Source organism: Plodia interpunctella, chromosome 7 (assembly GCF_027563975.2).
Source record: "Plodia interpunctella isolate USDA-ARS_2022_Savannah chromosome 7, ilPloInte3.2, whole genome shotgun sequence".
NCBI classification, from domain to species: domain Eukaryota; kingdom Metazoa; phylum Arthropoda; class Insecta; order Lepidoptera; family Pyralidae; genus Plodia; species Plodia interpunctella.
In genome coordinates this window covers 3,854,276-3,881,710 of record NC_071300.1, presented here as the reverse complement: position 1 = coordinate 3,881,710, position 27,435 = coordinate 3,854,276, and the positions used below count along the sequence as shown (strand labels likewise).

The window sequence follows — 27,435 nt, the reverse complement described above, 5'->3', positions numbered from 1 at the left end:
CTGCTCATCGACGACTGCGACGCGTGCATTTTTGCCATACCAAAAAAGCACGCATGCAGTGCATCAGCCTTTAGTTAGACTCTTTCTCATCTTAGTATTTACCCGGTTGCATTCACCGTCATTGCCTAGGCGAGCCTTTCTTTTTGGCCTTTCAGTCATATAATGTAACTACCTAAAAGAACAATATTTGCCCATTTTGTACTAGTTACTCCACCTAAAAATCTTCTTTAAAAATCCTACTTCGAATTAGTAGGTACCTAGTGTTACTCAATTACTTATGACGTCGGCCGCGCCTGTCTTTGGAGCTAAACAGTTTTGTAACGAGCATCAAACACGCACCACTGTGACTCATAGCATGCCTACGCTATCCCTTGAGAGACAAACCATCGCATCTAATTTATAATGCCAAGTCAATACGTAAAACTTACTAGAGCCACTTTCGAAAAATATTTCATGTCATAAACATTACAAAGTGGTTAAAAAAAGTTGCTTTTATACAGTCAGATAACGGAAAAACTTAACGTTATTTCTTCATGTAGTTATTTACGCCAAAATAATGTAAATATTGGCTTACCACTATAACTGAGTAAGGATGCTAAAGACCGAGCAAATTGGAGATGACAAGGTAGGAAAACGATCAGGTGAGAGAGAGATTGGTTTATGACTAAACTAGCGGCCCGTCCCGGCTTCGCTTGGTTAAAAACATAAATCACACACACACAATTGGTGAAAACCGTATGAAAATCTGTGCTGTGTGTGTTTTTGAGTTTATCGCAAATAGACAGACAGATAGACGTGGCAGACGACTTTGTTTTATAATAATGTAAGGATAAGGATGTAAATATTGGTTCAAAACTGAGTAAGGATGATGTGAAAGTGAAAAATAATAGATTTATTAAAAAAAAAATCAATAGACTTCCATGGTATGTGCTAGTTAATAATAAAAGCATGGGGTACCGCTTTCTTGAATAGAAGTCGGTGTCAGTATTATTTTTATACATCCTTTTCCCTTTGAAATTTATTCATCTCATTGTACTTATTTGTTTGAATTCCAGAAAACGGCGTAACAGAACCATGTCACGCACAGTTGGAATTCCGAGTGTACCTGGTATCCGCAGCCAACGGGTCACACACAAGGGAAGCAAGGGCGCTGAAGTTCTGGTTCAAGCCGCAAATGCCGCCGAGCGAGCGCCCGCACGAAGCGCAGACATTCTTCAGGGAACTCGTCAGTCCACAAGATTTTCCAAAAGGTTTGCTTGATATTACAGTCATCCCTTATTTATCACGATAAATATCCCTCTTATTTTGATGTGCTCCGGGTACATTCGGGACTGTGATGCCGCGAAGGTCGAGCGTAAAAAATAAAACGTGACATTTCGAAGATTCAGCGACGTGATTTTACAACCTTATGTTAGCCCTCCTTGGGAATAAGACAATATTGACCCTATTCGCTGCCAAGGCTATGTGTCCTTTAGTCGCCTCGTACGACATCCATGGGAAGATAGGTAGTATTTTGGTCCTATTCTATCTAAGGCTGAATTTATCGCCTTAATTTATCAGAGGGCGAATGCGGGTTTGCATTTCACTTCTCACTAACAAATCTATTCGAAGTGAGACGCAGCGAACCAATCACATTGCGGTGTGGTTGTCGTTGCGTCACAATGCCACAGGGTGATTGGTTAGCTGCGTCTCACTGCGATTCGGCTCGATGGTGAGATGTAAATAGCAAACTCGGACTACCTACGCTCACAGGTCTTCCATCGATTTATCTATACATTGTCCTGTAATGTTTTCCGTTACTGATTGAGGGACTGTGTTGAGAAAACATAGTTAAAACTTGTACGTAGGATAAGATGTATGGTACCTACGCTACGAGTAGGTAGACATTTTGAGATTAAATTAAGACGAAGATTGGTCATAAACATATGAAATACGAAGCTATGGTTGCTCTTTTCGACAAGTATAGAGTGTAATTTCTGTTTGGTATGGTTCATAGACTACATTGTATCTTGAATGACATTGAAATATCCAAACAATGGGTCCTGTTCCGGTGATAACGAAATATTCCCATGCCTTGACACAAAGTATTTTGCATGGCAAAAAACTGTAATGATTGAATGTTGAGAACTTTGCTTATTATTCTGTGACCTACTTATAGATTTTAGGGTGCGTGGTTGCATCGCCTTCATTAACTTTGTCGTGAAGGAACATAAAATTGTATTGAATATTATGCTAGCAAACCAAAAAATCTTTTTAATAAAATCAAAATTATTTTATTTCTAGTTCTACTCTAAATTTAGGTCCAAAATAACAACACTTATACTATTCATTTCTACTTTCATTCAAAATTCCTTAGTTCCGGCCGGCTAATCCTAGGTATAGCCGTACTTCGTGGTTTAGCCATAATATATGTATGTATAACTTAGTATTATAGTTCGATGTTTTAACCGTTTTTTTTTTTTATAATTTCCAGATTATGTGGGCTTTATAAAAAAGATAATCAAACTAATGCAACACAAGTATGACCAGTTGAAACTGCTCGAAATAGAACTGAGACAAGAAGGGCGTGGGTCGCCACCTCCAGGTCTGTATGTATTTTTAATCTCACCCATAATCTAAAGATTAAGAGCATTAAACCTGCAAGTCGAATGCAGTGTTCTTGCTTAACAATGTGATACTGTCAAACTGTAATTAAATTAAAACAAAAATAAAGTTGACTGAAATTACAAAATTATTATCATCAATGTTGTTGCTAAAATAAATTCCTTGCATTTTCTTATTTATGAGTAATATAAGTATGGTGTTACATTTATCAATAAAGGTGCTTAACAGTAAAAAATATATTTAAATTAATAACATAGGTATTATTGTACTATTATATATTCTGTGATCATACAAAGAGTATATTTGCGTAATTATATATTGCATATAATATGTACTTACATTGTGTATTGTTAATAATTCGTATAAAATTAATTTCAATTTTATTGTACAGAAGCAAATGGTGTAATATCCAGTAAGGCAATAATATACGACTATCGTAATGGGTGTATGTATTATAATTTGGTAGTTTGCATGAGTTTGGCTGTACTGTATACACACCCTAAGGGCATAATCAGACACTATACAATTATTAAAAAATATTTCATGAATTCCTTACTGATAGGTACTACTTATTGTGATTTTATAAATTTTATTTCCATGTCCAACAATTGTCGAAAATAATTTATTTGCCATTTGAAATCGTCAAGAAAAGAAGATAAATGCTGCGATCTGAGAACTCGCAATTATTTTTCCGAAATTATTTACATCCAAACATCTCCCAGCATTGGAAATTAATTACAGGAACGATTACAAAATATTTATTTATTGAATAGAACTACAATATTCATATCTATTTATTTCAAAATTCCTATGGGAATGGGGCAATGGACTACATATATGTACATATGTATCTTCCATTTCGTTCATACAAGACACGGGACAGAGCGCATATCTTTGGTCTCTCATCACTTTCACAAGAGCAGCCTATCGCGGCTTGCCGGATAGGCTAGTTCCATCTCAAGTGGCCACGCTAACCACTTGTCTATGATTTTCTTTATCTTTGACTTACATCTTAAACTTCTAGCGTCTGGTTTTGCCCCCTGAGATTTATATTATTATTATCCTATACGATTTATCTGTTTGCAGCAACCTATACTTCAGTTATATTTTCTTTCTGACTAACAATTTTATGTTTACATCAGTATTGATTAGCATTGTGTTGATACGTAATATTCTACGTTTTTATATTTATAAATTGTAGTATTTGTAGTCCATAGTGTGTTTTGCATCAATCTAATATTCGAATTGCATTATTTTTTTCATCCATTGTTAATTTTGGATCGTTATCGTTAGTATAGTTATAGTTATTTATTTTAAGCAAAATTGTTATTTTTTATGTATCACGAAGACCAACGTTCAAGTATTTCGCATATTTAACACCCGAAATATACCCTATAAAATTCGTAAAAAAATTTAATACTCTAAGTTAAAATGTCTTTTTGTCAATTTTCAAATATTATAAATCGTGACAGTTACATAACATATTTTAGTTTCGATAATATTTTAACTTTTTTATGACTAACAGGGATAGGGAATGTCTATGTAGAATTTTAGCAAATCAATAACACTCACCAATCAAGCGAAATCATGTTCCCAGAGCGTTATTTTTGAAACTGTGACTCACCGAAAACGCGCGAGTCGAATTACTTTTCCTTCGACACAAAATAGCCCAGTCCAGATCACCCTAGACTTATTTAAATTCAAAATCTAAAATCATTCATTTGTATTGAGTATAGTTTAGCTAGAATTATTCGTTTAATGTAGTTATGAATAGGCTATTTCACTGTAAGTCAAATTAAATAATTTCATTGTAAATATCAAAAACAATTTTATATGGAACTTGCTATGTCGGTGTGATGTTATTTTAGAGTCAAAAATAATTCCTAATGTAAAGAAAATGAGAACTAAAAATAGTATATCTCGTAATAAATAAAACAAAACAATTGAGTGACAAGACGAATGTGAAATGTCCTATTGTTTACGAATTCCACATGCATGCCCCTACTCTTCCACATTACTATGCTGTAAAGAGGGTTAACTAAAATTGAGTTTTCTATTGCAGCCTTTATGGACGAAAGTGTTGCCAACCAAACGCCAGTAATATCGGAACAGAGGGTATTAGACATGATTGAAAATGCTTACCCTAATCCTTTGACTATGGAAGATTTTGTCACGTAAGTATGGTGTTTTTAAACCGTAACAATAAATCAAAATTCTCTCTCTCTCATCTTTGCGTAATCATACTTGCGTTCGGGGCTGTAATGCCACGAAACCAGGGGTCAATGTAAAAAAATATTTATTGCACAATAAACCACCAACCCCGAATCACCACGTCACGACTGGAGTCATGGTCATATTTTGCCTGTGGTTGTTTTTCCAAGCTAAAAGATACCCTATTTCAAACTACATATATGAAAAATTTCAAGGAGATTGAGTTTATATACCGTGTAGAGGTAACAAACGATTTATCGTTATAAACATTTGGATACTACGTATATTAAGTAAACAATATATGGCTCTTGTACGAAGATTATTTTCTTCTAGTGCTGGAAAATGGTCGAAAGCGGAAGTAAAAGATGCCCTGGAGTCCTTAGAAGAGAAAGGATTGACGCGTGCCATGTCCGAAGGGCTTTACATTCGACAGCATAGCGTGGATACACAGGTAAAATGTTTTCACTTCTCCCACTCGGAAAGTAGTGTATGTTTGATCGGAATGACGGAGAGATGCCGAACAACTTGCTGTCGAGAAAATTTCATAGAAATTGCTTTCCTCTCGAGGACGGGGATTAAATTTTAAAAATAGAACTTAATCTGGTCTCGAACGATGTGGCAAAAATAAAAAACAGCAAATCCTACGATATTGTTGTTTATTATAAACAGCCAGTGTCATGAAAACCCACGCAACTTTTGAAAAATGTAAAATTAATGGATAATCCATGCAAGAAAGAATAAAAAATCTAATATTAGGTTCCCAATAACGTGCATAATATATCTTTGTGATACTTGAACCAAGGAAAAGGGAAATTACTTAAATTAAGCAATTAATCGTAATATGTACGTATGAAACATACTGCATTAATATTTATCCATTTCAAAAACCATGACACTAATAAAATTTGGAGCATGGCTGGACAAGCTCTGTTTCGAAGTAACCAGCTATGACAAAGGATTTTTAACTCTGTATTATGTCAGGTGGTGAAACAAATGCCGACGCTATGTTCATCCCGTCAGCCGACCATTGCCATTATCACCGCGCTGTACTGTGAGAAGCAGGCAGTGGACGCCATGATGGATAACCAGGAAACCTACGTGCGGTACACAACTGTTGGTAAGTACTTATAAAATAAACATTAACCTGTTTGGAAAATGAATAATCCATGGTTAAAATTAAAGTAAGTGATTGCACTCAGAGAAAAATGCGGCAGAGAAAAATATGAAAATGTTTTTTACACTGGTCACATTTCTCAAATTGTTGGGTTTAAAGCTCTTTATCAAGTCTCAGATTTTAACATACATCCTCTTTGGTATATATTACTTTATTCTCTCGGAGTAAAATGTACTGTTTTTAGCAGTAGATTGTATCACACCGTTGACACCTTTTACGTTTCTGGTGAAATCCAACCTGAATAGCATAATTGAATAATGGATGAGAGCGAAGAATTACGTAGAATGTGTCAACTGCCTTACAGAATTAAGTTCACAGTTATTCACTTATTTTAATTGTATAAAGAAATATTTAAGAATAGCTAATAATATCAAGTGACGTGGCCTCTGAATTTACTCTACCCAGTAGTGAATAAAACACGACACTGTTTCGGAATCTTAATAACTTTTACATGCTAAGAATAAGAATAACTTTTTAGTTATAATTGAAAAAAAGCAAAAATATTAATATAAAGTGTAATATTTATTCATAAATATTAAAGCTTAAGAGTAATGGATAGATATAATAGTAATATAATTAACAATCACTGGTTGAATTCCTTTTAATAAATACTCGTTTTTGAAAATTTCCCAATGGAATTTCTTCTATTTCTAATAGACGTCACAATTCTTTACTCTAGTTTACATCTTTAAAATGCTGTGAAACCGACTAGTATAAATATTAACGCTTGTATATTTTAAAATATACAAGAGTTAATACATGTAAGTCACTCTTGTGAAATATATCATAATAATGTTATAAAGCAATAACAATGTGATATTCGTAACTTGCATTGTAGATTATTCACACATACACAATCAAAAAGATCCAAAAATAAAATTCAATGTGAATTTAACATTTTACTAATGTAAAATGGAGATAGAAGTTTTATAGAATTTCTATATTTTAGTAATCTAAAATATATAAATTCTATAAAACTTTCTAAATGAATATAACATGGAATTATCTCCACCTAAAATCTATTTTTTGAAGTTATAAAAGACACATACATTTTATATAATATGGAATTATCTCCACCTAAAATCTATTTTTTGAAGTTATAAGAGACACATACATTTTTCATTACGTATAGTGATTAACTTAATTTCATTCCAAATGAAATAATTTATCAATTTAATATAGCCAATTCAATAATTTAATTTGCACTTAGACAATTAGATTTATTCAAATGAAGGAATTCAAATTAATTTTTTGCACACATGGGTAAATTCAAAATTATTTTTAAAATACAATCACTGTCATATACAATACCCACCCCATCTATCACTGACAGTACTGAAATATATGAATGGATGTCCTAATTAACACACAATAAACCACATACACTGAGACAGGAAAGACAATCAATGACTAATGCCATATAATTGTTCGAAATAACCTATTACAACAAATGTAAAACAAATATGTATATTACAACTACAACACCAAAATATGAATACTGTTTAGGTGGTGGGAATATGTAAAATATTATGGCGACAATAATAAAAATTAAAGATGAAATTCTAAAGTTTTCACAAGGTCTATATTCCCTTCTAATACAATGTATCGGATGTCACTAAAATCATGGCCAGTAGGCACTTGGTCTATATAAGAATTATTGGAAGAAATATCGAAAACATTTTCACCGTTCCCACTTCTGCATGTGAATGAAATGTTGAAATCGGAACCTGAAAAGATGCATATTAACTTTATCAGAAATGACTATAAAATACATACATATGTTTACTGTCTATATTTCATAATGAATATCTCCAATATCAAAGAATCATAGCTACACTACACTAATTTTAAAAATAAAAATAATGATAATTAAAAATTGAACTCACCTGACAATATGTCGTTAGCTGTTATACTCTGATCGTTTTTTACATCCTGAAGTTCACCATACACAACGGTATTTAAATTCAATGTATTCTCATTAAATCTTGTATCCAGCTGACATGCTATGTTACTATAATTTGTGTTACTTTGCTCAGACACAAGACTTATTGTTAAACTGAAAAAGAAATAACTCAATATTAATAAAATTTACTTAACAGTATTGGAAAAAGTACCTACATTATAATGTATATTAATTGGAGTTATATTTTTAAACAATTTATTGAGATCATACTGTTTTACATAATTTAAGTTAAATCTAGTAAATTGTAATTAGATATGTTATGTTAACATTTTTGATTGTGATTATTGCTTATTTGTCTTTACATTAGTTAGGAATCTAAAAAAAGTAAAAATTATTCACCTGTCTGGGTTGCTAGGCACAGATCCAGATATTGTGATCCCACTTTGTGTTTGCAATGTGCGAGGGATAAGGAATACTATTGAATTGTCATTAGGCCATTGCGGTCGAGGCCATTCTGGTAATGCATATATCAGATCACCTCTTAATCCATCGCTGAAAATAATATAAAAAAATATATAATCAGCTCACTTCCTTTTTGTGCAGTAAAGGTTCAAACAATAGGTACTACTTTAGAATAGGATCACTCCATATTATCTCATGTATGTCTTAGAGGCAACTAAGGGATAAGAAGCCTGATTACAGCAGATAGGAAACAACTAAAAAACTGATTTCTGAATAAATTCTTTGACTTCTAGGTAATGACAGACAAGGATGACAGGGAGATCAAAAGTATACCCACCCAAAATTGTAACTCAATGTATCTATGCTTTGAACATTTCCATCCACACTAATGTATCTAATTGTATCAATACTGTTGTTTAGTTCCAACTGTTGAACAAATGAACTGCCAGTGTAAATATCCATGTAGTAGTCATCTCTGCATCCAAAACCAATGTTAAAGTTTGAACCTGGAAAATAATAAATATTAATTTGATGAAAAATAAAACAAAATATGAAAAAAGCAACAGATGTATAAAGATGAACAAAATTATTTTTATGTAAACTGACATTCAATATTCTTTGTTCATAAATTTACTTTGCTATTTAATTTCAGTATAAATAAGTTATTTTACTAATTCATAAAAACATTGCATTATGCTCAAGTTTTAAAGATACCATCCAACAAATCACCAGCAGTCATAGTGTCATTTAGTCCTTCTTCATTCTGGATTTTACCATTGCTGATGAATAATTTATTTTCATAGTATTTAGCAGCCAGTTGACAAACAACATTTTCGTCTAAATCATTCGCACCGGTTTCAAGGCTTACTATTAAACTGAAACAAATTTTCAATAACTACACTAAAATTATATTCACAAAATTATTTGAATTTCACTATGTTTGATATTAGGTAATTAATTAAAAGTTCTAGATGTCATCGATGATAAGTAACTGATTTAACATCGCACAATTCTTAAATATTCAGATATTTTCCTGCTACATTACACATGACTCATTAAGATGGCATACTTTCATACTTTAATGATGATATTCCCTGGCTTAACAAAATCACAGAGTATAACAATATTTTTATCTTTTAATCACATCAGAAATCTATACTTATGTAATTCAGAACAGAGCAAACCTTTTTGGAGGGTCCATCATAGATCCACTTATCGTAAATGTGAAATTCTGTTTGAGTTCGTACGATATTGTTAACAATTGTGTATTTGGCCATTGTGCCTCTGGCCACGACGATGTCCCATTCATTTTTGTCAATGGTACACCACTCCCACGTTCATTATTTTCCGTAGTAATTGATCTGTAAAGGAAAGTTACCACATTTCTTCACCCAAACCAAACACTTTATACTCTAAATGTTGTCATTCAATATTATTGAAGAAATTGTTCTGGTTTTTGATTGGATTATATCGCTATCTGTTATTAAAAGTACCTACTCGTTTCTATATATCTACGTATTATTTATTAATATTTATTATTTTATTATATTTAGGTTTAATAATAATATACCTATTTATAAAAATAACCAATTCGCTTCGTTGTTCCTCCAGATACCTAGTTTGACATGACATTGACTTTATTTATACTATTTGACATTATTGTCATGTCAAATCTTTTTTCACGACATAAACAAACACGGGGCGGCCCGCGAACACAAAATGACTAAAGAAAATAAACAGAATTCCACTTTCCCACAGATATAAAAACATTGTGCACTTTCCTTCATATCTATCACATTTTCACCATTAACAATTTCATAATTATAAAACTCGGGCTTGTTATCGGTTAAATAATATAATTAAAAATATAATTGGTCATACCCGAAAATACATTCACAACATGCTTTTAACATCTTCACTTTATGCGCGAAAAATAAAACACCAGCACTAGCAGTTTATTATCTCGTCTCGTCACAACTGAGATAAACCTTGAATAGTACCTATCTACCGGAGTTTCGGAAGATGGAATGACGTAATGTGGAAAATAAACAAGACACGGTACTACAGCCACGCACCTTGGAAGTAACGGTCACCACGTCATCTTTCGATACGTAGAGACGCTTGGAGAATTCACTCCATACTGGCCGATATGCCGCCGCACTCACTCGTGCTCGTATAATGGAATGCCGATTGTGAGACGATGTGCGATGTTCGTTCAGGTTCACGTTTATTTAGATTACGGATTAGATTGACTTGTGTACGATAACATTAATATTGTATACGCATTATGTATGAGTTTCTGACTCGGACTGACTGAATTATATCTCGGTTTAGCTATTTAACAACTCCCGATAAAATTACCTACCTATTTATTATTTTTATCTTTCGCGCTTTTTCTTGGCTTTAGTGGATTACGTTCATTTTGATGCTCTCCCTTACACTATGATTATTATATAATATGGCTATAAACTGCACCTTGAGCGAAATAGGAAATGCTTTAGGTATCAAGAATAAAAAAAATAGTTTCCTGATTTTCCCAGTTGAGATATATTTTAATGCATTAACTAAGCAGCTTACAGAGTCACCAATGTTGCAAATATAAAAAATTGAATATAATTGTTTTATGGAGCTCCCAATTTAGGCTTGCCCGGCAACTAACGCAATAACTATGATTTGAAACAAACATTTTTCCACTTACAACCAATCAATAAAAATCACTTCAAGGATACAAGGACAAATAAATACACTTTCACATTTATAATATTTAGTTTTTTTTTCTGAAGCTGACTGGCATACAACGCACAGCCGAAACTGGGCATAAAAACTTGAAATGAAAATCGTAGGTTCCTTGGGCAGAGTAACGAAAAGAGAATTTCCCGAAAACTGATTTTACACGCAGGTGAAAAATCAGCTTTTCCTGAAGTGGCGACGTTTTCTCATTTATGAAATTAATAGCACTTACAAACACTACTGGAGGACGAGTTCAATCATAAGTTTGTTACGTGTACTATAAGTATATAGTATTTAAAAAAAAATATGCAATTTTGTCACCCTATAAAACTGAACTGTAGCAACATGCTACTGAAGTCTGACTGACTGATGATGATTCAACATATGCTTGGTATAAATAACGTCAAATTCCCTGTATAAAGAAAAAATTATACTTATTTTACATTGACGCACGTGGGAGGAATTACAAGTTTTGTGTAAACCGGTTGAATCAAATTCATGAAAAGTTGGTGTTGCCCACCGCCTTTCAAACAGACACTACTTAATAATAAATAAGTCGAGTGTGAGTTGAAGTCGCTTAGAGAGGGTCCGTGCCTTGATTATATAGATCTCATTAGGAATTAAATTTTTCGTACATCTGTCTGTTCGACTTTCACAAAGTTATTTTATCCGAAACTACTGAACCGATTGAGATGAAATTGATTACACCTACATATATGTGTCATAACGCAAAGATGAACAAAGTAATTTATATATAAATTAACATTTATTTTGGAGGGTAAAATAGAAAATATAAAAAAAAATCGTGAAATATATATTTGTGACATATATCCTAACAAACAAGAAAGGGATTGTTTTGAGAATTTCAAATGTAAATACTGTAAATATAAATATTTTTTTATTTTGTTAATATTTTTTAAACGAAACGGCTAACCACCGAAATCCTGAATTTTCGAAAAAAATATAGTTAATAGTCTTTTATCTAATTATATGTATGTATAGATTACTCAAAAACCTAAGAGTCAATAGAACTTGTGGTTGGTACTTGGCAGTGTCATTATTTGGGACATTAGCGGATTTGCCTTATTTTCCGAGGCGCTGAATCTGTATATTAAAATACTAGATGTTGCCCGGGGCTTCGCTCCCGTGGGAATTTTATTTGATAGTTATTAAATAGCCTATAGCAACCTTGGATAATGTACCTTTCTATTGATGAAATAATTTTTGAAATCGGTTCGGTAGTTTCGGAGTTAGTGATAAACTCAAAAACTACTACAGGGATTTTCATGCGGTTTTCACTAATAGATAATGTGATTCCTGAGAAAGTGAATATTTTATCATTGTTTTTACGCGACCGAAGTCGGGCCGCTAGTTCAGAAATAAAACACAGGCATTTTTATAACAAATTTTAATCATTGTCGAGGCATGTAATTTATAATTAGTATTGTTTTTTAACAATTAGGTATCTAATTGTGTAAAAGGTTTTGTAAGAATATAGTATATTATTTATACATTATATACAATAATAATAGTTTTTTTCACCCTGTAGGTATCGAATGAAATCCCAACTAATATTATAAATGCGAAAGTAAGTTTGTTTCTTACCTTTTCACGCATTATCGATTGTTATGAAATTTTATAAACGTGTAGAAAATAACGTAGAATAACACATAGGGTACTTTTTGTCCCGAAATTCCCACGGGAGCGAAGCCCCGGGGCGCAGCTAGTATGATATACAACTTAAAAATTGAATCTTATGCATAATGTATTTTCGCCGGTAAGTATAGTTTCTACCTAAATGAAATACAGTCTACTAACTTACCACAATTAAAAACTTAAGTACTGACCAAAATCCTTATGAATAACTACAATGCTAATCCATAATTTGACAATTTACCCAATGCTCTTTTTTACTTGAATGTAGCAAGACCAAAAAACATATTAATAAGTAGGTAATAAAAATATGAATGGGATTGTGAAACGTAATTAATTGAAATATTGCATGTAAAAAATTATGAAAAAAAAAATATTTATTTGGTAATTCAATTTTACATAGCTCATTCTGTGTACAATTAATCGACAATACGTCGAGTTTATATCAGTCTTGATTATTAATTCAAGAGAATTTATGGCATTGTTCTAAGTTGGACGCACATACCTATACTCTCTTTCTCTCTGCATGGTTTTATTTTTCATCATATTAATTTTATTGCTGTTTTTCCTTGGCTGCACATGTAATGGAGAGTGTATGTACCTAAAAAATGGCTAACCTACCTACTATTGCCACGTGTGCTTTCAATACGCATAACACAAATCATAGCTTCCTAGATTTAAGAATATTTTCCTTCCTTCACTTTAGTCAGCTTTATCTTCAATACCTGTTCCTCAGAAGTCAATAAGTTCTCAGGATAACTGTTATATTGACGTCCGTATAAAGTTATCATAGCAATTTTCCTCCAAGAGTATGACTACCAAGTCAAGGTTCCTTGATTAGGTCGAATTTGAAGTTGAGTTCCGCAACGTCCCATCCGTCTCCAACAATTTTAAGAAATGTGATGTCGCCCACATCTGCGTCTTCATCTATTTCCATTGCAGTTATAGAGCTGCTTTTCCCTCCAATTTCCAGTATGTTATTTTCACTTGTTAGTACGTTTCGTCTCACAGTAAAAGACACTGTTATGTTGGAATCTAAAAAAAAAAGAAAAAAATTAAGAAACCAGTCGTTACCGGTTAGTCTAGTATTATTGTCGTAATCAAATTTTAGAAATGAAAAGAAAAAGGGGAAATGTGTTTTTTTATTATGCTAAATCAACATTTTGTCTCTTAATCCGTATAATTGTGTCTCTACACCACCCAGCACGTTGTGACTATCATATTGTCATTATAAGTAATAACTCAATCACCCTTTCCAATTTATTTAAATTATTAATAGTTCGAAATTAAATTACATTCTGCAGGATTGTCACCTTGTAGGAATTCATTCAGTGGCCATAAAATAGTGGATGGTCCTTCTTCAACCAATACTTTGTGTTTAAGCTGCCTTGGTTCGCTTTGTTTGTCGTCAGATATTATTTTTAAAGTACAGGCCGTTTTGTTATTTTCTGTCATTAAACTTATACTTAAACTGAAAATTAAAAAATACATTAAAAAAAAAAAAAAGATTTTTCGTGGAGTAGACTCGCTAAGATGTATAAAAAGTATTATAGTAAAATTTATTGTACGTAATAGGATTCTGACTGTTGAAAACCTAATATATTTTTTACTTAAAGAAGAAATGAACCCCATTAATATTCTTACATATTTTATTTTTAATTAAACAATTTTGGGCTAATATGTATATCTTCTTTGTACCCACGGAAGAGTGTGTATCTATTACGTTTTCAGTCGTCTATGCCAAGCCAAGACACAATGTTTTGCTCTTTATATACTTAATGAAAAAAATATATTTAAAAAAGTATTATATCACATACTAATAAAGCAGTAGGCAATGGTACCTATATACTTACGATCTCATATTACATTCTTTTGATTTCATTATGACGTCAAAGGTATCATGTAACTTAAGTGGCTTAGGTAAATGATACATGACAGGAGTCTGTTCTGTATCACAACTCCTGGAAGCAACGAAAATATTATCATTAGTCTAAAATCTACTGAGGGCTGGAGTCCTACTAATATTATAAATGCGGAAGTTTGGGAGGATGTATGTGTGTATGTTACTCTTTCACCAAAATCTACTAGACGGATTGTTATGAAATTTAGTACACGGGTAGAATGTAACCTGGAACACATAGGGTACATTTTATCCCGTAATTCCGAAGTCTTAGGACTTCGGAATTCAGGGTCGAAGCTATATAATAAATAAGTTTCGCATAATTACAGATGCTGAGGTTGTTCACGTACAGACACAGAATTCAGTATTAAATCTAAGATCACAACAGCTAACCTGTATAAAAGTATAAGAAACAATAAAATCTCACGAAATGATACGTCTGTTCTTCGGCAGTCCATGAAATTTTCTGACTAATAGGACTTTATCGGTATTATCGCTAACTTAGGTAATTTAAAAGTCATTATTTTCATTAGCGTTATTAATTAGGGTTTCTCATAGGCTAGCAAATTGTCACTATTTTGGAATCTCAACTCCACCAATAAGAACACTGTCTAGCTAAACATATCCATTTTCGAGATCTTTTGCACTTTTACCGGGGATAAAGACATGATACTGTATCTGTATTATTTTCATTGTTTCCTTATTGGATATCTGTAGGTATGTATTGTTTTATTGGCAATTTTACATGTCTTTTCAAGTTATCTCAAATGACTCGTCGTTTACGCAAGCAAACGTGATTTATTGTAAGAATACCCATAATTAACGTCAATGCTACATACAAGACCTAATAAATTGTTATTGAAATAAAAATTCTTACATTATATTACAACTACATTTAAAATCATATTAGTCAGTTTAAAAGTATTAAAGCGTTATTAAGTATGAAAATATGAGATCTTATAATATGGATTAAGCATGTTGGTATACCGGCTGCATGAGGTGGTGGGTCGATTTTTGAAAATTTTCCTGTCAGGACTGAATTTCGAAAGCGCCCGACTGCGGGAGTTGGAAGGTGGGATTATAAGCCTTTGCTTTACTCCGACATGGATTAGGCTAAAAGTAAATAAACAAAGTTGAACACAACAGCTCTTATATTTACTACTTAGTAGTCTTGATACGACACGATGCCTGCCTTTTCTTTCAGTTGGATCACACAACTCTTCCCTGGTCTCCTTTGGACCTCTTCTTTCATCTCCTTTTCTTATTTAAGGCATCGTGTCATATCAAATAGCCAAGCACTCGCAAACATAGTGTTAAAGACAATAAACAAACAATATCCAACAATTTTTGGTTGTAGGTTATGTGTCAGTAAGTTTAAGTATTTTAGTTTATAAATGTTACACAGATTTATGTAGCCATAACATCACAGACTGAGGATAATATCATACTAAGAGTTTTCCGGTCGCTGCTAAAGGGAGACAATATGAACCTATTTCTATTCTACAAGCATATAATGTCGGGCATATCTTAAGGCATACAAGTCTCAAAATCAATTACCGTTTGGTTGGTTGGCTTCCGACTTGACTTGATAATATTCCAACTAATGCACAAGCAATGGTCACTATAAGCACTGCCATTTTTGATACTATCACTCACTTTGTTTTTAACACTTAACACAAATACTGTATTTAACCAATTATCATGTATGCTTTTGACTTAAGTTACTGCACGTAAGCACCGCAGTGCATTTGGTCGGCAGTAACTCTGCGAATGAAAACTCATCATAGCTCTTGATAATTATATAGTAAATTAAATGAATCATTAGCGTATTGACTATGATTCTATACATTAAAGCGGTTTTTTATTCCGAGTGAGTAGACTTACTTACATTCTTAACTTTATATGGTCCTATATAACCTACCCTGACCTACATTACTAGTCCCGGTTTATCAGTTCTAATGTTATTATACAACTGTCCTGGTCATTACTTTGCTTCCAGGTATTTTGCTAAAATTAGTCATACTTAATCATGTCTTAATGGCGTTTTGATAGTAGCATTTACTCCACACTGTTTACTTTCTCGTAAACGGATATCTAAATAAACATAGGTTACATTATATTTTTATTGCGAGACCACCAATAGCTCGTTTGACTCTCTTGGCCAATGATGATTAATTAGTCATTAATTCAATCAGCTCGATATGAAATCAGATATTCCATTATATCTGATTTGATATCGATGACAACTCCCGTCATATAGTGGGCCCCCGGATCCGTCGTGTGATGTGGAGGTTTGGTACCCAGTGCGAAATTTGTATCATTTGAAATTTGTTGCGTTTGTGTCTATTGGACGTACGACACAAGCTTGAGGTCACTGTAGCGTTGGGTTTTGTCCATATTTTCTTTTTTATTATTATCATGGAAAGTGAATGAAACCTCCCTCCCTCACACCGCCACATATTATGTGTCTCGTGGTAGTGCATACTAGCATAAATTATTGGTTTGTCTCTGAGGAGGTGGTTAGGCGATGAAATACGTTTGAGAATCATTCCAATCGATCAATTCTAATCCACGAACACACATTTAATGTAAAAACTAGATGTTACCCGCGGCTTCGCCCGCGTAAATTTTCCACGGGAATAGTTATTTTCCAGGATGAAAGGTATGCGCTATATCTTTCCATATTTCAAACTATATGTATACAAAATTTCAAGAAGATTGAGTAGATTGAGGGTGAAGAGGTAACAAATAAACTTACTTTCGCATTTATAATATTAATTAGGATGTGAAGACAGGTTTTCAATTGTAACTACGAGCACTTAGTTAATGGAGATATCTTTAACATTTTAATGAAGCCATATTATCCAATTATCAAAATTTAACCTAAATAATCAGTAATTTGTAAAATGCAATCTAATCTCCATAATGTACTACCTACTCAAATTACACTACTGAATGTTTATGCCAATAATATAACTTCGAAGGAATGTAAAGACCGCGAGCCTAACTCATTCAAACCGTACAATACAGCCATCTTCTCTTCATAGTCGTATTCCTCATGGCTGAGGGTCGTGGTCATTACGTGGAATTACACACATAACAAATTTTATTGCCATTAGTAATGGAGTGGTTTGCTATTGCCTTCTCCGTTTCACACACAAGTTAATATTCAACCAGTGTGCAGGTTTCCTCACGATGTTTTCCTTCACCGGAAGCAAGTGGTGGTCTATGAAAACTACATGAATCAGATTGGTATACAAACTCATGTGGCACGAGTAGGATTCGAACCTGGGACCTTTCGATCCATGAGCGGGCGTCTTAACCATTACACCACCACCGCATGCAGCCAACGAGTAGGGAATATGCGTGCTAGGTATATATTTTTAACCATATATTTATTTTGTGACAATAGGAGAATCGAACGTGTACTCTTTGGGTACTATTGGCGCTCACCGAGTAGTGACCACCAAACTGCCTTCCGTGGGCAGGACGCGCGAGGCGATGACGGCTGCTGGCAACACCACCACCAGATTACTCGGCATCTTCCAGAAGGCAAGCATTAACTCATTGGAAACCTCCGTGGCATAGAGGCCATATTCTCTCGTAGATGTCTAGGTAAGGGATAGATAGCCTTGACAGTTGATAGGCAACAATAATATTCCCAAAGATGCAAGATGATGTCAGGCAAGTGGCCGGTCATAAAATCACAGATCTTCAAAATTGTAAGGTTTATATTTTTATGCTGACCCAGTAAATCGGGCCCTCACAGCCTCTAATTCATGTTGCTTAGTTTTGTCTAACCATCCAAGAATAGGTGGAAAATAATATCGCAGTTGCAAGAGTTTGCAATAGCAAAATGAAATAGCTATGACTGAGCCAAATGGTATGTTCGATTTGATTTATAAATACCACTTGCCAACCGATCAATAACACCAGTAAGAGAGTTAAAAATACCTGGATCAGTTGCCATATGTGTAATTGAACATTTTGAATCGAATTAAATACTACGCATGTCCTTGAAAACGTCTTCGTCCAAGCCAGCTTTTTCTGAGTTTGATCCCTGCTTAATATATCGGTTTACGCAATCTTGGCGTTTATGTCACGGACATGAAGACTGCTGCGAATGCGCCAGTTCCTGACACAACACATCCAATACATCATCTCTGTGATGCGCAACTCTCAACTCGTAACTCACTCAAGTACAGGTCAGCCTTTACAACCATACTATAAAGCACAGGTCATGTGATGGATCACATCTAGCATTGTCATCTCTATGACTCCCAACTCTTGTGTCGCTCGAATACATGCAACGCTTCACTACCATACAAGAGCACAGGTATTATGATGGATCAGAGTGAGAAACAATTACGTTTATTCGATCAGGTGGAGTACGTGTTTCTGGTGGGGGTGGGCGGCGGCGTGCCGCACTACACAGACTACTCGAGGCACGTGCGGCTCGGTGATGTCGTCGTCTCCACTCCTGCGCCGGACTTGCCCGATAAGTATGTTATGTAATGCTGCAGCCTTGAAACATATATTTATGTAGGTACTTGGCCCACTGCTGAAAAAACTCCCCTTTCCGATTCCAATGAACTCTGACACTCGCCAGTTGTGGCTGGTTTTTTTATGGTATAGGACGGCAAGCGAGCAGGACGCTTACTGAATGGTAAGTGATCACCGCTGCCCAGAAACGTCTACAATACCAGGAACGTTGCCGTCCTTTCATTTAGTCTTAGGTATACCCAAAGCCACTCGAATGTCTTTAAAATTAATAAGTGTAATTTTTATTTCAAGAATGGATTTAACAAATTTCTAAGCCACGTTTTCCTGGTGATAAATGTTTCCCACGCACGTACCTAAACAACTAATCGATGACTAATCGTCAAAGAGCGCCGACTAATATTGTATTATTTTATTGCTTTTTTCTACAAATTCTATACTAATTGTCGAATGAACTTTAGTCATTAAAATGTTTAATTAAATAACATTAAACGAATGCAAAGAAAATCAGTTTCTAAAAATAATAATACAATTTCTTCAAAATTCTACAAAAAAATATACATTCTTATCCTTCATACACTCGAGATACGAGTATGTCCAAACAGTGGTTTGGTCAAAATCGTAATCGGCGCATTATAGATAAGTACTAGTAGGTATGCATTTATTTAATCAGCCCGTCTGGATCAAATTTAAATCGTTGTAAAATATTATAACGATTTAAATTTGATCCAGACGGGCTGATTAAATAAATGCATCAATCATTGAGTTACTGTATAATCGAATATAATAATATTCGATTATACAGTAACTCAATGATTACGGTATCTTAAAACAATTTTTATATAGTTTTGGACAAGCGACCTTCACGGGCTTATGTCACGACATGGACATTACCTATTTAACCTTCACGTCCATTAGTTCAATACGACTCAAAGTCGGTAGGCAGCTTTATGGTATGAGTACAATTAATTTACATATGGTTTGGAATTTCTCATGTCAGTATGAAATCTCCTTAGAAATGTTACTATGCAGTCGAGTTCCTGCTAACGTTAAGTCGTAATTGAGTTTCATAACATCGTCAAAAGTAGTACTTATTGCGTGTGAATAAAAACTACTATTGAAAAAAAACTGAGTCACGATTTTGTCTTAACGTTACCAGAATACAGGTGTTCGTTTATTTTCGGCTAGAACTAGAAACAATGTAACGAAATAAATTCTGATCAGTGTTGTATTTTATATAAACAACCAAATTGTATAGTCTTGTGTGAGTCTAGATTTTGGCACCCATTGACTAACCTTGTTTAATTCAACCAAATTATTATTTATATTTGAAGAATGATGGTCACCTTGAAACATTGTCAGCCAATTACCTATATTGACAAACAGGATATCTTTATTTGTATTAGTTAGTTACCTAGTTTAATATGTTTTTCTAGGTTTTCTCAGAAAATACTTACCCAGTTACGTTTTTGATTACTTACTTACGTTTAATATCTTGGAATTTGAAATGCGGGTTGTTGTTTTTCAGAAATGTTGGCTTATCCTTAAGTTCTTATTTTCCTATGAACAATTGGACATCCTTGAAATTTGTAGTTAATTTCTGTATTTTTACTTTAAGACATGTTTCTGTTGATTTGCTTACCTACTATCTCAATTATATAAAAATACATGCTCAGATTTTGACTTTGTTTCTTGAAGGTTCTATTGTCGTAAGAAGTTGATTCTACGTTTTGGTCGTACGTTGCACACGCATGAGTTTTAGGTAATTAACCTATATAATAAACCAATATAAAAATATCCTTTTTCACATAATTGTTATTGCCCATATGCCCATAAATGATGTATTCCATCGATTAAAATCGACCTATAATATAGTGATCTATACATAGTACATCACAGGTCGCACTAAAATATTGACCGCCCACTCATGTTATGACCTGGCCACTAAACGTCATAGACTGCGGTCGCGGGTTAATTGGTTTTCATGAATTACTAAGTCCATGACACACATGACACGTGCTAAACTAGGTATAATATTAATGTACTGGTAGACAGATGAACATTTCTGTGACTGGCGTATAATTTGACGCCGGCGTCTGTGCTTGAGACGATGTCATTGTTTTGTGGAGTTTTATTGCCAATTTTTATATATTTTTTGTCGAATATTATGGCGTCTAGACCAAAGAGTATACAGTGTATATTTGTTTAAAAAAATCCCCTAATACTAAATACCATGTATAGAGAAGGATTTTATTTTTTTTAATAATAAAAAATATTTGTTACAAGCTTTTTGCCCGCGGCTTGCCTGCTTAAATTTCCCACGGGAACAGTTATATTTCCGGAATGAAAGGTTACGTCCTTCTCCACACTTCAAACTAAATGTATGTCAAATTTCAAGAAGATTGGTTGAGTAGATAGAGCGTGAAGAGGAAACAAACTTTATTTTCGCATTTATAATATTAGTTAGGATGGGATTAGGATTAGACTAGTGGTCCGTCCCGGTTCCTCTTTGCTAAAATCATAATAAATGAAACACCTAGACCTTCCTCGGGAATCACATATACATATTGGTGAAACCCGAATGAAAATCCGTGTAGTTTTTTGAGTTCATCGCGAACAAACAGACAGACGCGACAGGAGGAATATTTGCGGGGGACGCGTAGGTTACTAACAATTTCAAGAGTAGCGTTTCAACCTTGGATGACATATTTTGCCGATGAATTGTCACGTAAATAATTTTTACTCGCATAAATAAAGCATGAATAATTAATTTAAACAACTTTATAAGTCACTTTTATTACAACTACTTAATACAAAATGGTATTTTACCTGGTAGGTATAAATGATAAGCCCGAGGTGAGTTTTTGCGTAATCATAGGTGTAATTGAGTGAATAATTAATTATAAATTTTATGACTGACCAATTTTATTAAGGAATTTATTTTGCCCGCGGCATCGCCCGCGTGAATTCATAGCAAAATATCAGTAATTTCTTTATCGCGTATTCTGTAAGACTGGTAAACATATGATTCATTTTCGTATTTTTTCTCATTTTTAGTTCAATATCCTGTTTCCCACTACATGTCTCGTCCCGCAACTTGTCAAATCCCGCTTCCTGCTATGTAGGTATCCCGTACCGTTTCAGCCCGTACCGTTTCAGGCAACATATTGTGCCATCACGTTATTCACAATGTCTCCGTCCCATTTCCCATTACGACTGCCAATCCCGCTTTCTGCAACGTGTGCCGTCCCATTTTCCATGACGTGTTAGGTACGTCCCGGTTTTTTATTAACCACAAACGTAAATTTTAAAATAAAGAAGCTTCATATAAATTTCCACCTCTACATAATTCTCCTAGAGATGCAATTTTCAAAATATAGATAATGCATTATCATATTTTCTTCTTCCTCTTACATAACATTTCAAGTTATTTATTGGTGTGAGGTGTGATTTACTACTTACAAAGAGTATGTTTACCAATTTTCTTTTTCTTTCTTGAAAATTTTATTAAGTCCCATTCAATCTTTCACTCTCCCCTTTAGAAGGGGATAATGGTTAATTTTCAGAAAAAATTGAAAGGCGTATACATTAATTTGTTGTAAATAACTAAAATCCAAATGTTCAAGTCACTAACTTCAACGGTGTAGAACTTTCATATAAAAGTTTTCCTTTTACCCCCTTCGGGGTGGAATTTCCAAGAATCCTCTCTTAGTGCTGACCTACCGGTAACGTACTTACATGACAAATTTCAGCTTCCTATGCCCAATAGTTTCGGCTTAGGTACGTTGTCTATCAGTCAGTCAGTCACTCAGTGACGGAAGAGTTTTATATATGTACCTATATTGATAAACGCATTGTGATATTTGATTGGATGACAGTGGCTTATAAAACAATTCTTTAATTTTAATCTCAATATATTTTACAGCACTTAAACTTAACGCGTTATGCAACTTTCAGCTGTGTTTGTTTATTATAGCAAATTTAGTTCCTGGATCGCTAGTATCACTAAGAATAAGAATAAGAATAAGAATATTTATTTGTGAGACATAGGTAAGTACATTATAAATACAGTTGAAATAAATTAGTGGGTAGTATCACTATGCTCTGTCTTTAAAAACTTACAAATATTATTAAATTGTCATAACGTGCATCACTAAAATGTATCCAAGGTAACAATGTCAACATCAATCATTCAAATTTATTTTAAACATTTGTCATTTAAGAAATCTTCTATGGTGTAATAAGATTTTTGAACTAGGAGAGAAGTCAAGCGTTTCCTGAAGGTTTTCACATTCTCATGTTTTAAATCCCGCGGCAATTTATTGTATATCTTTGGCGCCATACAGATAAAACTATTTCTTTTCATAGCTGTTCTACAGATAGGTGCACAAAGTCTGTAGCCCCGTCTTTGGGTATTTTTCCTAGTACTTATAGATGCTAGTGTCGGAAATAGGGACTCATTTGATTATCATATCACTACTACTATCACTACGGACGGACTGATAAATCACTTTGTGTTTGGAACTAGGTGTGTCTTTTCCTGCCGGTTGTCTGAAAGAGATCCCTCCATGGTATCCCATGGAGGGATAGTCCGCCGTATCTGTGTTTTCTTGACACAAACAAACAAATCACTGATGCACATATAATAACTCTGTACCGCTGTGAATTCGAAATCAAATTGGGTTGTGCCAAATATTACTTAAGTACCTATTTATTTTTTCTAGATACGTGTATGTATTCTGCGAAAAGGCTGAACGGAATGCCAAAGGAGGTTGGGACTATGAAGTAAAGCCATATAAGCCATCAAACTTCCTTCTACAAGACATCGCAACTCGCCTCGCCAAATCTCAAGCCCCTTGGGATTATTACGTTAGTGAAGGTACGTTTAGTAAAAAATGCCAAACTTTTAATATGAGTGTGTGAAGATGTTTGTTATTCAATCACGCATATACGATTAGATGGATTTTGATGAACACTGGTAGAAAAGACCTGGAATGTACTTCGTAGTAGAATTCGTATTTTAAATTTAAACTTTGGTAGCTCAGTTTCTTCGCTTACTAGTTTATGCCACAAGTCAAGTGAGGTTCTTTTACTACGATAACAAAAGCCCTCGCATGTGCGCATAGTAAACATGTTCAAATTTGCCTTTTATTGCACTTGATACCATTCCCTACACCAACTACTCAAGCGGAGAATTCATTCGCGTTAGCCCTCATTGAAATGATATTTAAGCTAGGTACATAATAAACCCGATGTCGAGCTATACATGGTTTATTAATTTCGTGACTCTTGACTTTGTCTACCCCGTATGCTATACATAAGAGATACTGCAAAGGTTGGAAAATTTTAACCATAGGGCCGGACCAAATGAAGAGAAGCATTTGCCTAGTGCTGGCTCTAAATAATATCAATATTTTCAGGGCTGGAGCGCCTACAAAGCGTGCCGGGCCGCTGGGAGGCGCCAGAGGGCGTCACGGACAAGCTTTGTATGGACATCGGCGAGGGCGCCTACATTGAAGTGTCGCATCCCGCGCCTCAGGGCGATCAAACGTAAGGGATTTATTATTTGTTATTTATCATTCATAATTCTTATTAATTCTTTAATAAGTTTTTTCATATTAGTCAGTTATTCTTATTAATTTTTTATTAAGTTTTATCTTTACAATACGGGACATACTTCATTCACCTTTTAGATTTATGAATGTGAAAATTCTATTCATTACTTTGAAAACCATATAATTCAACTGTCTTAAGAAGTGTGATAGAACCACATTTAGTGCACGGATTTCGAAATTATTTGAAGATGCTTGGCAAGTAGTAAAAATAAAGCTCCTTATTGGACATTCATTCTCATACTTCATGGACTTAGCTTGTACGACAGTAATGTATTGTGACATCACGGATTTTTGACTCAAAACGCATTTGTATATTTCAATGAAACCGAAAGAATTGTAAATCTCGTAATTGATAAAACTGATCAATTAGAGTGACATTTAATTATCGTGTTGTAGCTATTATATTTAAATGTCTTCATATATTTTATTTTTTACCCAGTCGAATAGTTAACTTTTTTCGGCCTGTGGGCGGTTTCGTCACAAGCGTTATTTTTATTACAAATTTAAAATGCCCATTCTTGTCATCGACTGAACTTGAAAATCTTCGCGGTCAGTATGCAGCCGCGCGTTTTTTTACTTTGAAATGAATTTAGCGACAACCAATCGGGCAAGTTGCGCGTGCACTGCGCGCCGGTGGCGGGCGGGCGCGCGGTGGCGAGCGCGGGCGCGGGCGCGGGGGAGGCGCGCGCCGCGTTCGCCGCGCGCGCGCGCGCTCGCGCCTACGACTGCGAGCTGGACGCCGTGCTCGACAGCGTCGTCGGCAACAGGAAGGACTGCTTCGTTTCTATTAGAGGTTCGTTACGGGTGTTTCTCAGAGCTTTTGGTCAGCTGCGGCCGCGATGTCATTACATTTTGCTTTAATTAAAAAAAGACTAGAATTAGTTTTCTTATCTGATTTTAAATTTAATCTGTACTGTAGCAATGTCAATTGTATGAATGATAGATTTTGGAAATGATTCCTCCAAGAAATTTCACGGATCTTAATGACAGTGCGGCCGCATCGGTCGAAACGCACTCATTTCATGCTCAGCTCTCTCTCTCGTTTAATCTCTCGGTTTCTTCTGCAACCAATGGATAGTAGCGTAGATGTAAGGAGGCCTATACCCAGCGTCTGTCACGAATGGCTGATGTGAGGAAGAAGTCCATAAATCTTATTTTCATTCATAGTTTACTTTAGTTTGTGAAAATATTTTATACTGCCAATATGTGATTGATACTTCAAATAGCTTGTTAGCTACTTGATAATTTCCAAAATCCTCAATTGTAAAGTCTTGGAGCCTGTTTCACCACTTTCTAATAAATTGTAATCTAACAGATTAACTAACTGCTAGATAAATCTAACTGAAGTTATTGGCCAGTTAACCCTATCCAATACTTGTGAAACACAATTTTTGACGCTATGGATATGTTACTTAAAGACTATTAGATACATTATCAGCAAGCGAAACAGGCCCTTATGGTTCCATTACAAGAGATTTTTATAAACTATTGTATCATGGTAGGTATTGCCGACTACCGCGACGGTACCCGCGGCAAGGAGTGGCAACCGCACGCGGCTTTAGTCGCCGCAGCTGTTATGAAGGCTATCGTCGCCGCCATGGACCCGCCTACTGATTAAACATCGTTATAGCCATATGCGGTATTCACCATATTTACTAAATGAATTACAAAATGCAGTAAAAATATTCGCCGTGAAAAAGTTGAATAAATAAATAAATATAAATAAATCAATCCACAATCGGCCGGGCGCTTTATCATTGCCTATTTATTACTGCATTTTGAGTGCTATGCGTTAGACAAAATTGCGAACGAGGAGTTAATCTGCATGCCTATTTTTACATTTATAAACGTACAAAATATACTGATTGATTGATTTTATCGGATTTGGGGAAGATTAGAAAAAAAATAGTTTAACTATTGGTCTCATCTCTTTAAAAAGTACAAATTAATTAAACATAAGTTCTTCTGCATTTGTCGCGCGTAAAGCAAACTACCTCTTTCCTCGACCCACACACCTACAATTGATTTAAAACTTTTTACAAATTGAATGTGATCTAGTGGCCAAAAGGACTTCATTTAAGGGTGAATTTCACGAACGTTTTGAACGCCGCCGTGGGCTGTCATTATTGTTTATTAAATTGTACCATACACAGTAATCAATTTAATTATCCTATTTTATAAATAAGTAAAGTACAATATTAATTTTATAAATGTTTAATTTTTTTTAAATATTCATTATTTAAAAAAAAGTGCGACACTAATGAAACGCTACACGCCACGTTCAAACAGTCGTGAAATTCACCCTTAAGGGCTTTAAAATTATACAAGCTATAGCACTATATCTATTTATAGCGACAAAGCATAATAAAAAACATTTTTGATCTAACAGAAAAGTGATTATGCTTCCAAAATTTAACAACACCTACATAGTTTAAGAAAACTACACATTCAACATTTTAGAGTAATAATTTAAATCAGTAAAGTAGGAAGTCTACCAGACTGGGATTTCCTAAATATGTATGCAAACCTTAAAAGGTAAAGAAGTTTGTTGTGTCCGGGAATCATCGTAAAGGTTGAATGCCTTAAATGGCAAAATATAATAATTAGAATAGTATTACTAATTACTGTGAACGACCACGAGCTGACGAAAAAATTAAATTTTCCCTGTTAATGTAAATTACCA

The 27,435-nt window shown here is 34.2% G+C and overlaps 3 protein-coding genes across 12 annotated transcripts in view; 1 reads left to right on the top strand and 2 right to left on the bottom strand.

Moving 5' to 3' along the window:
• Positions 1-26,451, top strand: part of LOC128671256 (uncharacterized protein) — a 28,437-nt gene extending 1,986 nt beyond the window's left edge. For 2 of the 3 annotated variants that reach the window (XM_053747586.1, XM_053747587.1), the window contains exons 3-14: positions 1,056-1,250; positions 2,474-2,584; positions 2,996-3,049; positions 4,667-4,778; positions 5,149-5,266; positions 5,797-5,932; positions 18,050-18,189; positions 19,021-19,139; positions 23,862-24,016; positions 24,558-24,687; positions 25,346-25,545; positions 26,255-26,451. In XM_053747586.1, coding sequence (XP_053603561.1) covers positions 1,056-1,250; positions 2,474-2,584; positions 2,996-3,049; positions 4,667-4,778; positions 5,149-5,266; positions 5,797-5,932; positions 18,050-18,189; positions 19,021-19,139; positions 23,862-24,016; positions 24,558-24,687; positions 25,346-25,545; positions 26,255-26,370 — 1,586 coding nt within the window. In that variant the 3' untranslated portion in view covers positions 26,371-26,451. The remainder of the gene's footprint in view (positions 1-1,055; positions 1,251-2,473; positions 2,585-2,995; positions 3,050-4,666; positions 4,779-5,148; positions 5,267-5,796; positions 5,933-18,049; positions 18,190-19,020; positions 19,140-23,861; positions 24,017-24,557; positions 24,688-25,345; positions 25,546-26,254) is intronic. The other variant, XM_053747588.1, reaches the window with a different exon arrangement.
• On the bottom strand, positions 6,493-11,339 carry LOC128671257 (uncharacterized). Of its 6 annotated transcripts, none has more exons than XM_053747593.2 (7): positions 11,317-11,339; positions 9,539-9,715; positions 9,069-9,229; positions 8,692-8,860; positions 8,292-8,444; positions 7,876-8,045; positions 6,493-7,716 (listed from the first exon to the last, which is right to left on the bottom strand). In XM_053747593.2, exons 2-7 carry the CDS (start codon positions 9,661-9,663, stop codon positions 7,538-7,540), a joined length of 957 nt encoding a protein of 318 aa, XP_053603568.1. In that variant the 5' UTR covers positions 9,664-9,715; positions 11,317-11,339; the 3' UTR covers positions 6,493-7,537. The 6 variants fall into 6 exon arrangements, with proteins under 6 accessions (XP_053603568.1, XP_053603566.1, XP_053603567.1 ...); XM_053747591.1 differs by lacking the exon at positions 11,317-11,339 and adding an exon at positions 10,236-10,674; XM_053747592.1 differs by lacking the exon at positions 11,317-11,339 and adding an exon at positions 10,430-10,674.
• Positions 12,023-17,086, bottom strand: LOC128671259 (uncharacterized). 3 transcript variants are annotated; one of them, XM_053747595.2, is made up of 5 exons: positions 16,195-17,086; positions 15,625-15,750; positions 14,591-14,698; positions 14,033-14,208; positions 12,023-13,772 (listed from the first exon to the last, which is right to left on the bottom strand). In XM_053747595.2, exons 1-5 carry the CDS (start codon positions 16,272-16,274, stop codon positions 13,561-13,563), a joined length of 702 nt encoding a protein of 233 aa, XP_053603570.1. In that variant the 5' UTR covers positions 16,275-17,086; the 3' UTR covers positions 12,023-13,560. The 3 variants fall into 3 exon arrangements, with proteins under 3 accessions (XP_053603570.1, XP_053603572.1, XP_053603571.1); XM_053747596.2 differs by having other exon boundaries at positions 12,025-13,772; positions 14,051-14,208; positions 16,195-17,075; XM_053747597.2 differs by lacking the exon at positions 15,625-15,750 and having other exon boundaries at positions 16,195-17,081.
• Positions 26,452-27,435: the final 984 nt, after the last annotated feature.